Below are 15,803 nucleotides of genomic sequence, written 5' to 3'. Positions count from 1 at the left end.
GAGTAGGTAGCAACCTAATGCTCTCCTCACTTAACCCTACAATAGGTTCTGTGTCGTCCTGTCATCGTCCCCCACCCACCCACCTGTTAGAATGTGTCTCAGGTATGGTCTGAGAAGAACATGTGTAAAATATAAAAAGAAAGAAAGGAGCTGGACTTGGTCACTCAGAGGCAGAGAGGCAGGTGGATTTCTGTGACTTTGAGGCTACCCTGGTTTGTATAAATAGTTCCAGGACTATACAGACCTTGTGTCAAAAAAAAGTCAGGAGAAACGAGCTGGGCAAGAGGCACACACCATCATCCCAGCCCGTGCAGTCCAGGCCAATCCAGGATACAGTGAGGTACTAGCTACAAAAAAGAGGAAAAGAGGTTTTCGTAAAACCTAAAAATTATACTTTTCATTCATTCTGAAGGAGTAAAAACCAGGGTCTCAGTATCATCTTCTCTCATGGTTAAGTCAAAAAGTCTTAACCAGTTTGTTCCAGGAAAACTTGAAACTTATATGTGGAAAAAGTAAAATACAACTTTTGTTTAATGAACAAACCAAGCAGCATTTTTAGACACTGGTTTTGTCATATCTATGAGCTGGATTTGCTCAATAACATGTAGTGATAGGAAAAAAAACTAGACATAAACTGTGTACTTAAAGTTATAGTATAAATAATATCCAAGATTCTGGACCGTAACCCTCGCTTGCAATGGCTGCGTCTTTGGTCGGGAAGAAGATCGTGTTTGTGACGGGAAACGCCAAGAAACTGGAGGAGGTCATTCAGATTCTCGGAGATAATTTTCCATGCACTTTGGAGGCTCAGAAAATTGACCTGCCTGAGTACCAGGGAGAACCGGATGAGATTTCCATACAGAAGTGTCGGGAGGCAGCTCGACAGGTGCAGGGCCCTGTCCTGGTGGAAGATACCTGTCTGTGCTTTAACGCACTTGGGGGACTGCCTGGCCCCTACATAAAATGGTTCCTACAGAAGCTGAAGCCTGAAGGTCTCCACCAGCTCCTGGCCGGCTTTGAAGACAAATCGGCCTATGCACTCTGCACATTCGCTCTCAGCACTGGGGACCCAAGCCAGCCAGTGCTCCTGTTCAGAGGCCAGACCTCGGGACAGATTGTGATGCCACGAGGCAGCCGGGACTTTGGCTGGGATCCCTGCTTTCAGCCTGATGGATATGAGCAAACGTATGCAGAGATGCCAAAGTCTGAGAAGAACACCATTTCTCATCGGTTCCGGGCCCTGCACAAGCTACAAGAGTACTTTAGTGTGGCTGCTGGGGCTGGTGACCACTAGCACCATGGGTAGGGGCTAGTGCAGAACTCCCCAGGAGGCAGGCACTCCTGTGAGGCTTTCTCTGGGTTCCCCTCTGCCAGGAGATCCAGGCAGCATCAGGAGCCAGTTCTTGGAAGAGCAGTTGGCTCTGCATAGGGGAACTCTGGGCCAGTTGATACTAAACTCTTGCCCCTTGGATTCAAGAGTTTCCTTTGACCAGGCATGGCAGTGCACACTTTTAATCCCAGAATTTGGGAGGCAGAGGCAAACAGATCTTTGTGAGCTCAGGGCCAGCCTGGTTTACATAGTGAATTCCTGGATAGCCAGAGCTACGTAGTGAGACCTTGTCTCAAAAACAAAGAAACCAAAACAACAACAACAAAAAGTTGTTCTTGTAGCCTCTGGCTCTGGGATCCTGGGAAAATTTTGGTTGTTTGTTCTTATCTGGTTGAGGGTTTTGCAAAGAAACACACAACTTTTGGTTTTAGAATATAGCAAATTTAAATTCTAGAAGACTTTCCAAAATAAATGGTGTGTCTGTTTTGAAAAAAAAAAAAATAATATCCAAAATTTTAAGGAAACTGAATTACAGAAAGATGCCAGTTTCTTATTGGGAATAAGCGGGAGTAATGAGTGTAGACTAAAGAGCCTTCGAGCAGAAAGGATCCTAAGGACCATCTCCACTTACAAGGAGGAAACGGACCTGAAGACTAGACCCACGACCCGCCCGGGCTCTCAGACTCTCGGGGCAGACATGGCAGAACTGGAGGCAAAGTTCTCAAGGCTTGTTCTTTGGTTTTGGTTTGAGGAGGTTTTGTTCCTTTCTCTCTTACTTTGGCTTCTATTAAAAACAATATGGCCAAATTTGGAGAACATGGGTTTATTTGGCTTATGTGTCCCCATCACATTCCATCAGGAAGGGAAGTCAGAGCAGGGACCTAGGGGCAGGAACTGAAGCAGAGACGTTGGCTCATGGTGAGCTGTCTTTTTTTATAACTCCCAGAACTGCCTTGCCAGGGCTGGCACCCATCACAGTGGGCTAAGCCTTCCAACCTCAAGTCATTTAATCAAGAAAGTTCCCTTACAGACTTAGCTATGGGCCAGTCTGATGGAGACATTTTTTCAGTTAAAGTTCACCACTTCACAGGTGACTGAGCTTGTGTCAAGTTGCCAAAAGAAAAAAAACAAATATGAAAAACCCCAGAAAGCAAAAACAAACAAACCAACAACAACAAAACCCTCACTAGTACAATTTTGTGAGCACTGAACCCAGAGCATGCTGTACAACCACTGTACCACTGAGCTGGCTACTACTGTTTTTTTTATTTATTTTATATATCTGAGTACACTATAGCTGTCTTCAGACCCACCAGAAGAGGGCATTGGATCCCATTACAGACGGTTGTGAGCCACCATGTGGTTGCTGAGAATTGAACTCACGACCTCTAGAAGAATAGTCAGTGCTCTTAACCACTGAGCCATCTCTCTAGCCTCTGCTATTACTTTTTTAGTGACATAAATAAAGCATTCAGTTTAATGATATGTGATTAATTCATCCAATAATTGAAATGCAAAGAAAAAGCATTGGATCCACCAATTTTGGAGTAAGTTTAGTGTGAGGATTTATGCTTACTTCATATAGACAGGAGAAATAGGTGAGATGCAAATACAAACATAAAAACAAATGGTGAAGCCTAAAAGCAATGGCAGGAAGCCTACAGAAGCAGAAAGAAATAGCAGCACGAATGGGGAGCATAGCCATGGCCATTCAGCTCTGTGGCGCTAAGACACTGGCCGTACTCTGGGTAAGATAAGGGGCAGGTTCATGGCTCCAGTGTGGGTACAACCAAGTTTTGCTCAGTTCAGGAGCTGTACCCTCATTTCAGCTGCATGTCAGGGACATGGAGTAGAAACTCCACCATGCTAAGTAAGATCTGGTGCTGACTGGAGCTGGGTAGACCCTGGAAGCCACGTCAGGACAGGAGTCTGCTGTGGAGGACTTAGAGATGGATAGGGTAAAGCAATACTGGAGAGTTTTGGCCTGATTAATTACAAAATGAAGATGTTTTCTGGCATACAAACAGCAGGCTTTCTAACCCCAGACCGTCACTTGAGTGAAAATATGAAGGATGTACTATGAAGAAGAAATAAATTGAATAGAAGTATATAGCATATACAGTGGGGATATTAGAGCCTTGGAAAAGCTGCTAAATTTATTCATTTATGGTGTCCTAACAGATTAAACTGTGTGAATGTATAACAATATGTAGTTGGAGTGGGACATAGTTAAACAGTTTATGTTATTGTATAATGTTCAGGAGGAAATGAACGGGAATCCCATTGGATATTTTCAGCACATATATTAAAAATGTGGGAAGAGCTCCATGCTCAAGTAGTCTTGCCAAAAATGTAATTAAACCACAACATCAATCATTTTCCTACCACCAGTTTCCTTCTCGTTGTTCCTTTACCTGTTTAAAATACTGAGAGAAGCCTGCAGACTTCATCAGACTGTAAGAAATCTGTGACATGGACAGGTTCTTAGCCAGGGTCCCCTTTCAGTACTTAGAGAGATCCAGAGGGCGATGCTCAGGAACTAAGGGAACTTCAATTAAAACGGTCCAGAAGCCTAGCAGATTCTGTAGAACAAATAGCCTGATTCTTTAAACAAATTGTATGGAGAAGCAAGATGGAGAAGTAATGTGCTAACTACTAAATAGGAACAGACTTAAACAAACAATTGTATTGTGGACTTCATTGTATTCTTTTTTAAAACTTTATTTTTGAAATTTTTATATATTTTTTAAAAATCATATAATGAAATATGTACCTACTCTCCTATTTCCCTCTCCAACTCCTCTCATATACCCTGACATTTCTCCCTCCAAGCTTCATGTTGGTTTTTTAATAACTACTAAGTCATTTTCATGCTGCCAATATGTTCATGGGTGTGGGACCATCCACTGTAGCCTGAACAACCCACTGTGGACCATCTGTCTCCTCAGTATAAGATAGGACTTTGACATCATCTGTGCCCTGTCTGTGCTGGGACTCTGGCTGCCTGAGCTTCTATAGGTGAACACAGCTCCTCTGAGGTGATGATTGTGGTCTCAGGTCATGTCCAGAAGATGCTATTTCACAGCACCGCCCTGTCCTCTTCTCTTCCACTCCCCCTGCCTCCTCTTGATTGATGTAGTGGCCCTGATCCCTGCTGTGGTGAGCTTTACACTGGTGTTTCATGTAGGGCTGAGCTCTGAGTCTCCCATTCTCAGCTTCTTAGACCTGTCTCCATTGAGTGCTGCCCACTGCAGGAAGCAGCTTCCCTCAGCAAGGCCGAGAGTAGCCCAGGCCTGTCTGTTGGGCACTAGGCTGCCCTGGCTAGCTGGATTCTGATTCAAGCAAGGATATAAAACTGGATTTCAGAAAGAGGGAAGAGAAATAGTTGGGTACTTGAACATGAACTATTAATATTAAGAGATTGTTATTTTAAATATGTGACAATGGTATCATAGTTTTAGGCTTCTAATTTATTTTCTTTCAAAAACAAAAGTATTTACTGATAAAAAATTAAAATGGAGGGTGAGGTGGGGTGGGCAAGAGATGGCTCAGCAGTTAGGGGTACTTGCTGCCCTTCCAGAAGACCAGGATACAATTCCTGGCACCTACATGGTGACACACACACAATAAATGAATCTTAAAAGTTAAAAAGTCTCATGAAGGAAAGGTAGAAACTCAAGGAAGAACACCCAAGTAATCCGAATGAGCCTGTCTACAGTTTTGACTGACTGGTTGGCTCAGTGGCCTAGTGGGTAAAAGTGCCTGCTACACAAGCTGAACACTAGAATTGGATCCCTAGGATCCACTGTGGAACCAACTCCAAAAGTTATCCTCTGACGTACATGCCAATGGAGGCACTTATATACACAATAATAAATAAAATTTAAAATTTTTTAGGTAAAAAATTTCTGAAAAATTACATGTCTATTCACATTCCATTGCCCAGAGATGGTCACATGGCTAAGCTTGTTACACACATTAGAAAGAGAGTGGGTTGGGAGAGACCATTTGAAACAGATTGTAGGACATAGGATGTGCTCTTTTTTAATAGGAAAATCATTTTTAGATATTTATTTTTAATTTTATTTTTTAGCTGTGTATGAACATGTATGTCTTTGTGGGGATGTGTGCACATGAGTGCAGCCCCCGAGAAGAGGACATCAGATCCCCAGGAGCAGTTTCAGGAGTTTGTGAGCTCCTGCTAGGCATGCTAGCGACTGAACTCAGCTCCTCTGGGAGATGAGCAAGTGCTCTTCACTACTGAGCCATCTCTCCAGCCCCTAAGGTTTTGTTGTGTCTCTGTCATGTCTGGAGGACGGTTTCACAGTCTCTGCTGCCCCAGGCTCTTAGGCTCTTTCTACCTCCTCTTCTGAGGGGAGAGCCTTGGAGTGGGATACTGATGTCTCCACAGGGCTGAGCACTCTCTCCACAGCGTCTGGTTCTCTGCACCTTTACCATGGTGACTGCAGCTCACCATCCATAGCAGAAAGAAGTGTCTCTGATGAAGGTCGAGAGATGCTGAGCTACAGAGATGAGTGTTTACATTTTAAGCTAAATTCTGGTCCTGGGTTTTCCTCTAGGACCTTTGACCTATCCAGATACAAGTTTTTGTCCCAGTGATTGGGTCATTAAAAAAGATTTGTGTATGTGTGCCAGGTATGTGCATGTGAGTGTCGGTGTTCTTGAGGACCAGAGGAGGGCATCAAATCCCTTACAGTTGGAATTACAGGCTGTTGTGAGCCACCTGATGTGAATGCTAGGTTTTGGTTTGTTTTTATAGTAAAGAAAAAAGTTTAGAGAAGCAACTTAAGTATTGAAAAAAATAATTTATATGGTTTTATATACACATTTGTGTGGAAATGTACAGCTATAATGGCTGATATATGCAATATTAAAATAAAGTGTTAAGCAGCCGAGTGTGGTGACGGATTTCTGAGTTCGAGGCCAGCCTGGTCTACAATGTGAGTTCCAGGACAGCCAGAGCTATACAGAGAAACCCTGTCTCAAAAAACAAACAAACAAAAAAAAAGTGTTAAGTTTAGCGACTTAGAGTAGTACATCAGCATAAAACCATGTATGCATAGAATTGAGGGGTTTTTTGGATCAATATATAATCAAAATAATATTTTAAGAGAATAACAGAGCAAATGAATCTTTCACATGGGTACCATTCAGAGAAAGAGGTGTAACTAAAGACATTCCAGAATCTTCGTCTTTCTAGACAGGGTCAGCGCTCATTAAATTCTCCTTTGGTTTCAGTGTCATCTAGCTGAAATATTTTTTAATCCATTTTTTTCTTTTAGCTTATATTTGTGTGTGCATGCGTGTCTGTGTGTGTGCGCACTCGTGTGCATGTGCGTGTGTCTGTGCGCGCGCATGTGCATGTGTCTGTGTGTGTGCGTGCGTGTGTGTGTGCGTGTGTGTGCGTGTGTGTGTGTGTGTGTGTGTGTGAGCACTAGCGCAAGCATAAATTCATGGTAGTTGAAAAGCAGCTTGTCGGAAGTTCTGCTGTGAGTTCTAGGACTGATGAGATCCTCAGGCTCGGCAGCCTGTGCCTTTCCCGCTGAGCCAGCTCACTGCTCCCCCTGGCTTTGATTTTCTTAACAGAAACAGCTAGTTGCTCAGAAAATTCACATAGAGGAGAATGAGGACAGAGACACGGGCCTGGAACAGAGACACAATAAAGAAGACCCCGACTGTATCAAGGCCAAAGTGCCTTTGGGAGACCTGGACCTTTATGATGGCACATATATAACTCTGGAGAGCAAGGACATCAGGTAAAGCCGTTCTCCTTCCAAAGGTAAAGTTGTCCTGAATCAGTAAGAAGAGGTTCCTGAACAATGTTTCATCACCGATGGGTTTATTAAAATTTGAAAGTTCAAAGCACATAGTATATAGAAAGCTTGCAAACCAATTAGCTGTTTTTATACCATGATTTAAAACTGAGCTATTTACAGTAAAAAATAAAACTCAAATGCCTAGTAAACATGTGGAAATATTTCTCAGAATTTATCATATGAGTACAAACTAAAACAGTTTTATCTATCATACTACAAAAAGTTCTTAAGATCCGTAGCTACTCAGAGCATGGGAGGGCATTGAGTGACATTTCTAGAAAGAATTTAACAGTTATTTAGCAGTCTTTGAAAGACTACCATCTTGGCTCCTATTATTTTCTGATTCTTCATTTATCTCTTTTAATTTGAATTCCTTAAATATTTGACTTCTTCTGGCAGTTGTGTGGAAAGCCACAAGTGTTGGCTATGTACTGTTGTGACGCAGGGAGAGCATGAGAAAGTTAGCTGTCTCTCAAAGCGCTGTTTTTACCTCTGTCATTCACCTGCTGCCTCTTGATTTTAGGCCTGAGGATTTCATAGACACAGAATCTCCTGTCCCTCCAGACCCAGAGCAACCTGACTGTACTAAAATCCTAGAGCTTCCATATAGTATACATGCTTTTCAGCACTTGCGAGTAAGTGGGAAACTTTGGGGGATGGAGGGTACTTTTTGGTTGTTTGGGGGTGTTTTGGGTTTTTTGGTATTTTGTTGTTATTGTTGTTTTGGCCTCATGCTTATTATTAAAAGTATTTTCCTTCCTGCAGGCCACCTTATAATTCTACCTACTCTTGTTAGATCTTAAAAATATTTTAAAATAAATGCTACAGGATACTGAGTTTCTTATGACATAGCCTCTATATTTTTTAACTGTTTTTGAAATTCCCTCCTCCTTTAGGGTGTACAAGAGAGAGTTAATCTCTCTGCCCCTCTCTTACCTAAAGAAGATCCAATCTTCACATATTTGTCTAAACGCTTAGGAAGGAGTATCGACGACATAGGTCATCTCATTCACGAAGGCCTACAGAAGGTGAGTCACCCAGCAGCTCGCTGAGCTAGGATGTTCTGCGTGCCCAGGCACGTGGTCCTCTCAGGGTGCTTGTTGTTTGCTTGTCCCCATAAAGGAAGATGCAGAGCTATGTGATTACATTGGTACAGAGTATAGCACTCAATAGGAAGGAGGCATGGGTAGAGCCATTCCCTTTACCAGGAAAAGATACTGAAAAGATGTATTTAAACTAATTTAAAAAAAACAATTAGTAGAAGTAATGGAGGTATAAACTAGGTTCTATCAGTTACATCTGTAAGAAAGCTAACTGTGGATGCATCTGCATCCAGTGCACATTACAGCTGTTCTTTTCCCTAGACACTTACCACTGTATTCATCTGTAATTTTCTCACAAGAATTTCTACCTGGTAGTGTGTGCCTGTAGTCTCGGCTACCCTGAGGCTGAGTTGGGAGATTTTCCTAAACCCACCAGCTCAAGACGAGCATAGGCAACACAGAGAGACTCTATCTCCAGAAACTAAAGGAAGAAAAAAAAAAGGGGGGGGGGGGGGAGTAGGGAATTACATAGCATGAACCAAGACTGTAGACGTGCCATGCAGGCAAGTGTGGAAATTTAGGAGGTACTTGTTGCTCTCTCCTTCCCTGTTCCTAAGATGCACAGGCTGAGGGTGTCTCTCAGTTGCTGTAGTGCTTGCCTAGCCCTTTGGGGCCCTGACTTCCAGCTTCACCATTGCATAAACCTGGTGTGATGACTGGTGCATGCTTATAAGTCCATATTCTGGAGACAGAGGCAGGAGCATCAAACATTCACAGTCATCCTTGACTACATAGCAAGTTTGAAGCCAGCTAAGGCTACGTGAGACCTTGTCTCAAGAAGAAAATACAGTTCTGTCTCTAAGCAGTACAATTATAGTGGTATTAGATATTATTATAACACTTATGTATAGTTTATTCACATACAGAACTGTATATCAAGAGATGATTTTTGAATTCAAGAAAAAAGTTTTGTTTTCAAGAGCGTTTTCCAATTATTTTTAAAGTGAAGTTACCCCTCCACTGTGTCTTTCCAAAGGTGTGTTTGTATTCACAGAGCGTAAAGAATCGGGAAAATTGGGCTGGGGTGTTCACCCTCTGATCATGACAGCACTTTGTGTATGTTCATTATGTGTTTATTTGCTTGCTTGTTTGCTTCTGAGAGATAGGTTCTCACTGTGAGGTCCTGTCTGGCCTGGAACTCACTGTCTGTAGCACAGACTAGCCTCAAAGTCATGGTGATCCTCCTGCCTCAGTCTTCCACCATGGCGCTATAAGGATCTTTGGAGCAGTGCAGTGGTTTTCGGCTGTATCCCCGTGTTCTTATTGCTTTCTTTATCTTGAGTTTCAGAAGAGCCAGTGTCTTAATTGTGCAGATTTTGAAATCCTCAGTCAAAAAAAACAAACCTGTCTTTGATTATACTTGACTATTTTTTTGTTTCTCTCTAGAATGCTTCCTCCTGGGTACTGTATAACCTGGCTTCATTTTACTGGAGAATAAAAAATGAGCCATATCAGGTAGTGGAGTGTGCCATGCGAGCGCTTCACTTCTCTTCCAGGTAAGATTTCTCTTCTTCGGGCCTCCAGATCAGCCGCACCAATGAGGACTGTTAAAGAGTAACACATAGGAAACCACAAAAAGCAGTGTTGTCTTGTCGTCACACACTTCTCCGTCTCTTAATCAGAGACATCATTAGTCTTGTCAAGAGAAAGGATCACGGGTGTCAGTAAGTTCAAATTGAAAGCTGTGTACCTAACATTCATTAAGGAGAAAAATACGTAAGGTAGATAGGCTGTCGTTCACCTGAGATGTTAGTGCCAGGACATACACTGGAGGAATTAGCAAGAGTTGAGCCCACCTTTCCTTGGATGTGTGTAGGTGGGTGTGCTGTGTGTGTGCAGGCATGCTCATGAGTGCCTGTACCCACGCATTGCATGTGTAGAGGCCAGAGGGCTTCATCAGATGACTTCTTCTGTTGCTCTCCACCTTATGTTTAAGACGGTCTCTCACTGAGCCTGAAGTTGACATGTTTGCTAGATTAGCCAGTTGGTCAGCAAGCTCCTGTAATCCTGTGGTGACAGTGGCACCACCACTCCAGACTTTTCTGTGAGTGCTGAAGGTCCACGCTCTGAGCCACCTTCCCAGCCCTAATATCGATGACTTCTCTTAAAGCAAATATGAACTGTAAATGAATTTTTAAATCATAAAATTTCTGCCAGATCTCATTTTTGTGGCAACACTTGTAACTGTGAAGTTGAGGGAAGATGATCAGTAATTTAAAAATGAGACAAGAAACATGAACAGGTTCACAGACTCATGACGTGTGCGCTCTGACCTCTAGCCGCAGTTCCTCTCTTCTAGGCACAATAAAGACATTGCTCTGGTCAATTTGGCCAATGTTCTACACAGAGCGCATTTCTCTGCGGATGCTGCCGTCGTGGTCCATGCAGCTCTGGATGACAGTGACTTCTTCACCAGCTATTACACACTGGGGAATATATATGCAGTAAATACAACTTTCTTGTTTGTTGAGATAGAACAGTTGCTAGAGGGGGGTGAGCTTGGTTTGTTTTTTTCATTTTGGTTTTTTCTCAGACTGTTTCCTTCCCATTTTGTCTGAACAATGGAAATAAAGTAATTGGTGGGAAGGGGATAAAACAGCTCAATAATGTGTCATAACACTCTGAGCTTTTGAACAGAGTAAATAGATAAACTGAAATTGTAAACTGCAGAATAAATCTCTTAAAGATTGTAGGCCTTTCCAGCTATAGTATTTCTTGGTGTTGTGGGGATTGATCAAAACAGTTCTCACTACAGAATGAGGTAGCTGTGACTTGATAAATCCTGAGGGCTTTGGCCAGATGCAGCCAGCCATGGTTAACATTTCTTCCCTGTGTGTATGTATGTGTGCGTGTGTTTTGTCTCCCCAGATGCTCGGGGAGTACAACCATTCGGTGCTCTGTTACGACCATGCTTTGCAAGCCAAACCTGGGTTTGAGCAAGCTATAAAGAGGAAGCATGCTGTCCTGTGTCAGCAAAAACTGGAGCAGAAGCTAGAGGCTCAGCATAGGTAACTGGAAGCAAAAATTTCCCTGAAGCACTAGCACCACAGACCCTTGGGTTAGAACGAAGTCAAGAGGCATCACCTTAACATGGTCAAAACAATTAAAGGAAACTTTCACACCACACATCCATCCCTGTTCAAGTTCCGTGACAGGGCAGCTGACTCCCCAGCATCATCAGTGCTAGGCACTAGAGAGCATTTGTAATTACAAGCTCTCAAATTAGATCTGTACAAGTTGTTTGTACATTTGTTTTAAGACACAGTTTCATTCCATAACCCAGTGTCTTAGTTACTTTTCTTTTGCTATGAAGAGACAGCATGGCCACAGCAACTGATAAAAAGAGAGGGTTTAATTGGGGCTGGCTTACAGTTTTAAAGGGTTAGTTCATAAACATTGTGTCAAAGAACTTGGCAGCAGACAGACAAATATGTACATTCTACTGGAGCAATAGCTGAGAACTTACATTTGATCCACAAGTACTAGTCAGAAAAAAAGTGAGACTGAGCCTAGTGTGGACTTTTAAACCCCCAATGAGCCGCCTCCTCCAACAAGGCTGCACCTCCTAACCCTTCTCAAAACAGTGCCATGAACTGTAGCCCCAAGTCTTCTTGTTAAAACCACCATGCACAGCCTAACCTAGAATTCACTATGGAACCACTGTGTAGCAATGAGCTCTCAGCAATCCTGTCTTAGCCTCCCAAGTGCTAGCTAGGATCACAGGTGTGAGGCACCAGCCCCAACCTTTTGATGTTCTGTGACTCTCATGACACTTAGAGCTCTTGAGAAGTCTCTGGATCTGCAGGAATTCTGCTGATTACAACCTTAGTTTTAACGGAGTACAGTGTGTCAGTAAAGTCACTTGTACATGCAGTATTTGATCTTCTTCACACCTTTGGATCTGACATTGCCTTTGGCCGGCATCTTCTTTGGGTATGTATTAGGTTGGACAGCAGTGGGACTCTTTTATACTTGATATTATCAAGATTCCTAGCAAAACATGTTTGTTTCCCTAGGTAATAAAGCCAGCTAAGAAATTTGATACAATTCAAAAGAGAAAATTTTTATTCCTCAAAATTAGCCTTCATCTTTTGGTTATTAAAGAGGATTTTAGAATTCATTAAACGTGTGTATTTGATCGTTTCCTAATCTGTTTAAAGTATTATGTAGTGAGGCAGAAGGAAGGGCAGCTTGCTTTTCTGTAACAGGCTTCTGTCCCACTGGATCAAAATGTGCCCTGGCTGAGCATCCTCCAGTGTTGTTCTCTTAGAACTCGAGCTCACTCCCTCACCGTCTCTGTAGGTATCAATTATCCAGGTTACAGTACAGTGTATAATAAAGCCTTGGTGTTTAAATGTAATCACCATCTCATTGAAATCAGATGGCGAGGAACAATGTCTCTCTGTTTTAAGGAACTAGAATATGAGACCAGTATACTATGACCCTAACTCCTTTTCTATCTTTAGGCGGAATGAAAGTGGGAAGGAGAAAGGGGATCTAGAAGGGTTTTGCCCACGTGGCAGTGGAATATACATTGCTGCGATAAACACCATGACCAAAAGCAATTTGGGCAGGAAAGACTTTATTGCATCTTAGAGCTTACTGTCTAACATTGGGAAAGTCAGAGCAGGAACTGGTACAGAGGACACAGGAGTGCTACCTGTGTGGTTTCTCAGCCTGCTTTCTTAGAGCACCTAGGACCCTCACTCCCTGGACAGCACTGCCCTCTATGGCATGAGCATATCATTATATCATTCCTCAATCAAGAAAATGCTCCACAGGCTTGCCTCAAGCTCGAGCTTATGGAAGCATTTTCTCAATTGTAGCTCCTCTTCTTAGATGACTCTAGCTTGTGTCAGGTTGACATAAAACTAGCAGCACAAATACAGTTTTTAATTATTTATGTATTTTAATATGTACTTGTGTATTTGTATGATACAAGGTATCGAACCCCATGACTTGTACATTCTAGGCAAGTTCTCTGTCGTATCCTCAACCCTAACCTTACTGTAGGTGATTTATAAAGACATGAAGGTGTGCATATTTATAGGGTCCTATGTGAAAGGTCACTGCATGCATCCATTGTCTGGGTCCTGCTGTCTGTCTACCCTAAGGAGATGTAGATCCCTGAGATGCAGTGTCTTCAGCTCAGGCGGCTGGGTGGGTGGCAGTACTGTTATTCTGTGGAGAAAGGGAAGAGAAGGGGAAGAGCGCATTTTACGGATAACCCCGTTCTGTTGGGAAAGGCCCGCAGCAGGCTCACTGCAGATGGCTCTGCTCTGCCCTGCTCTCAGCCCTGGCTCAGGCTGGGAAGATAGGGCAGTTGAGTCCTTCTGTTTTGAAACCTTTCAGGTTCTAATACCAGCACATCATTTGATTTTGAGGCAATGTATTTAAGAAAAGGCCTTTGCATTTATGGTTTTTCTCAAGTAATAATTTAAATTTCAATGTTCTCAAGTATTATATTTAGACAGTAGCTTTTATTTAGCACTGTTATTCTTGAATTTGTGGCATAGAGTTCTTATTAGTATCAGCTATTGCTGCTAATCATAAAGTTAATATATATAAGCAAGTTTTTAAAAATGACAATTTTCAAGGTCTGGCTTTTCTACTATGGAAACTGTTCAGGTCCCTTCAGAGAACGCTGAACGAGTTGAAGGAGTACCAGAAACAGCATGACCACTACCTCCGGCAGCAGGAGATCCTGGAGAAGCACAAGCTGATTCAGGAGGAGCAGATCCTGCGCAACATCATCCACGAGACGCAGATGGCAAAAGAGGCGCAGCTGGGTGAGTAGGGGCCTGGCTGCACGCAGGTCGCACGTCCTTCCAGCATGCTTGAGTGGAGCCTTGAGGCAGTATGAAGTTGTACTTAAGACTTTTCTAGATCTTTTTAAAAATTGTGTGTGTGTATGTGTGTGTGTACACATGTGAGTGTGCTGCAGTGCATGAGCCCTCAGGGCATGAGTAGAGATCAGGGAAGTCCGTTCTCTTCTTCTACCATGCGGGATCTACGTCGGGCTTGGCAGCAAACACCGTTACCTAATGGGCCGTTTCTCGGCCTGACTTTCTTATATCTTTTTGCTTATTTGTTTATTTTAATTTTAGTTTATGTGTATATGTGTGTGCCTGTTTGTGTACTGTGTGCTTGCAGGTACATGCAGAGGCTAAAATGGGCATGGGATCTCCTAGAGCCAGAGTTACAGGCAGTTGTGAGCCACCTAGTGTGGATGCTAGGAACCACATCTGGGTTGCCGGCTGCGAGAACAGCAAATGCTACTAGCCACTGAGCCATCTTTCCAGAGCCTCAGAACTAACTTTCTTTTTTTTTTTTTTGAGACAGAGTTTCCCTGTGTAGCCCTGGCTGTCCTGGAACTCACTTTGTAGACCAGGCTGGCCTTGAACTCAGAAATCCGCCTGTCTCTGCCTCCCAAGTGCTGGGATTAAAGACATGCGCCACCACCACCCGGCACCCCAGAACTTTCTTAAATCTCAAAACCAAGAGTAACCACAGTTGTTGTACCAGGAGACCTGGGAGATGCTTTCAGCAACTTTTATTCCCATTTTGACATAAAAACCAATCTGCATATTCTTAGATTTCTTATATTTCCAGCATTAATATACACATCATTCTCCCAGAGATCTTGGTATGGTTCCAATTCTGCTGCAGGATGTGTGAGGTGGGGCCTGAGCTTGTGCCATCATAACCAACCCTGCACAGCAGGCTGCAAGGCCGTCCTCTGAGCCAGTGGTTCTCAACCTTTCTAATACTATGCTGTGACTCTAATACAGTTCCTCATGCTGTGGTGACCCCAGCCATACAGATCTTTTCCTTGCTACTTAACTGTAATTTTCCTACTGTTATGAATTGTGATGCACATATCTGAAACTCAGGGTAGTTGATATATAACCCCTCTGAAAGGATCATTTAGCCTCCAAAGGTGTCATGACCCACAGGTTAAGAACATGCATACTCTGCCAGAGCAAATGCCTTTGTCCCTCTTGCTGTCCTAAACACAAAGACTATTTTAGAAATAGGACTATAGACTAGAATTAGTAGACTCTTCCACTCAGGTAGGAAATCTTAGTTTAGTCAGGATCTACTAGTTGCAAGGGAGTTCTGGAATCGTTTCCATAGTCGTACACAGAATTGTTCATGTGCATTATTGCTTGGTTGGTTGGTTTTTCAGAGAAGGTAATGCATAGCTTTTATTAACATTTCTTGAAGCCCATTTCCCCTCCCACCGCCCCCCCCAAAAAAAGAACTACTAATCTAGAGGAACTTAGGTTAGCAAGAAATCGATGATTTAATTGTATACAGACTATTTTGATTGTGATTAAAGTCCAAGGGAACAGATCTGACAACTCAGCCATAGAGAATAAAGTCCTCGAATGCCTTATTTTGATGAGTGAGTGGACACTGGAGCATTGCACCTTCGCTGTGACGTCTGTCCATTTAAAGTCCTATTAGTTTATCTTCGCCATTTTGAGAATAAAGATTATATTCATATTGTAGTATATATATATATATATT

The 15,803-nt window shown here is 42.7% G+C and overlaps 1 protein-coding gene and 1 pseudogene across 5 annotated transcripts in view; both read left to right on the top strand.

The window, feature by feature from the left end:
• Positions 1–15,803, top strand: part of Ttc17 (tetratricopeptide repeat domain 17) — a 105,945-nt gene that overhangs the window by 20,915 nt on the left and 69,227 nt on the right. For all 5 annotated transcript variants that reach the window (NM_001355690.1, NM_183106.2, XM_006500310.4 and 2 more), the window contains exons 3-9: positions 6,938–7,107; positions 7,691–7,802; positions 8,064–8,195; positions 9,657–9,766; positions 10,570–10,714; positions 11,139–11,278; positions 13,899–14,059. In NM_001355690.1, coding sequence (NP_001342619.1) covers positions 6,938–7,107; positions 7,691–7,802; positions 8,064–8,195; positions 9,657–9,766; positions 10,570–10,714; positions 11,139–11,278; positions 13,899–14,059 — 970 coding nt within the window. The remainder of the gene's footprint in view (positions 1–6,937; positions 7,108–7,690; positions 7,803–8,063; positions 8,196–9,656; positions 9,767–10,569; positions 10,715–11,138; positions 11,279–13,898; positions 14,060–15,803) is intronic.
• Itpa-ps1 (inosine triphosphatase (nucleoside triphosphate pyrophosphatase) pseudogene 1) lies at positions 672–1,831 on the top strand (annotated as a pseudogene).

The sequence above is a fragment of the Mus musculus genome, chromosome 2 (genome assembly GCF_000001635.26).
Source record: "Mus musculus strain C57BL/6J chromosome 2, GRCm38.p6 C57BL/6J".
Classification (NCBI taxonomy): Eukaryota; Metazoa; Chordata; class Mammalia; order Rodentia; family Muridae; genus Mus; species Mus musculus.
The sequence above is the reverse complement of the archived record's forward strand: the minus strand, read 5'-3'. Positions and strand labels throughout refer to the sequence as shown.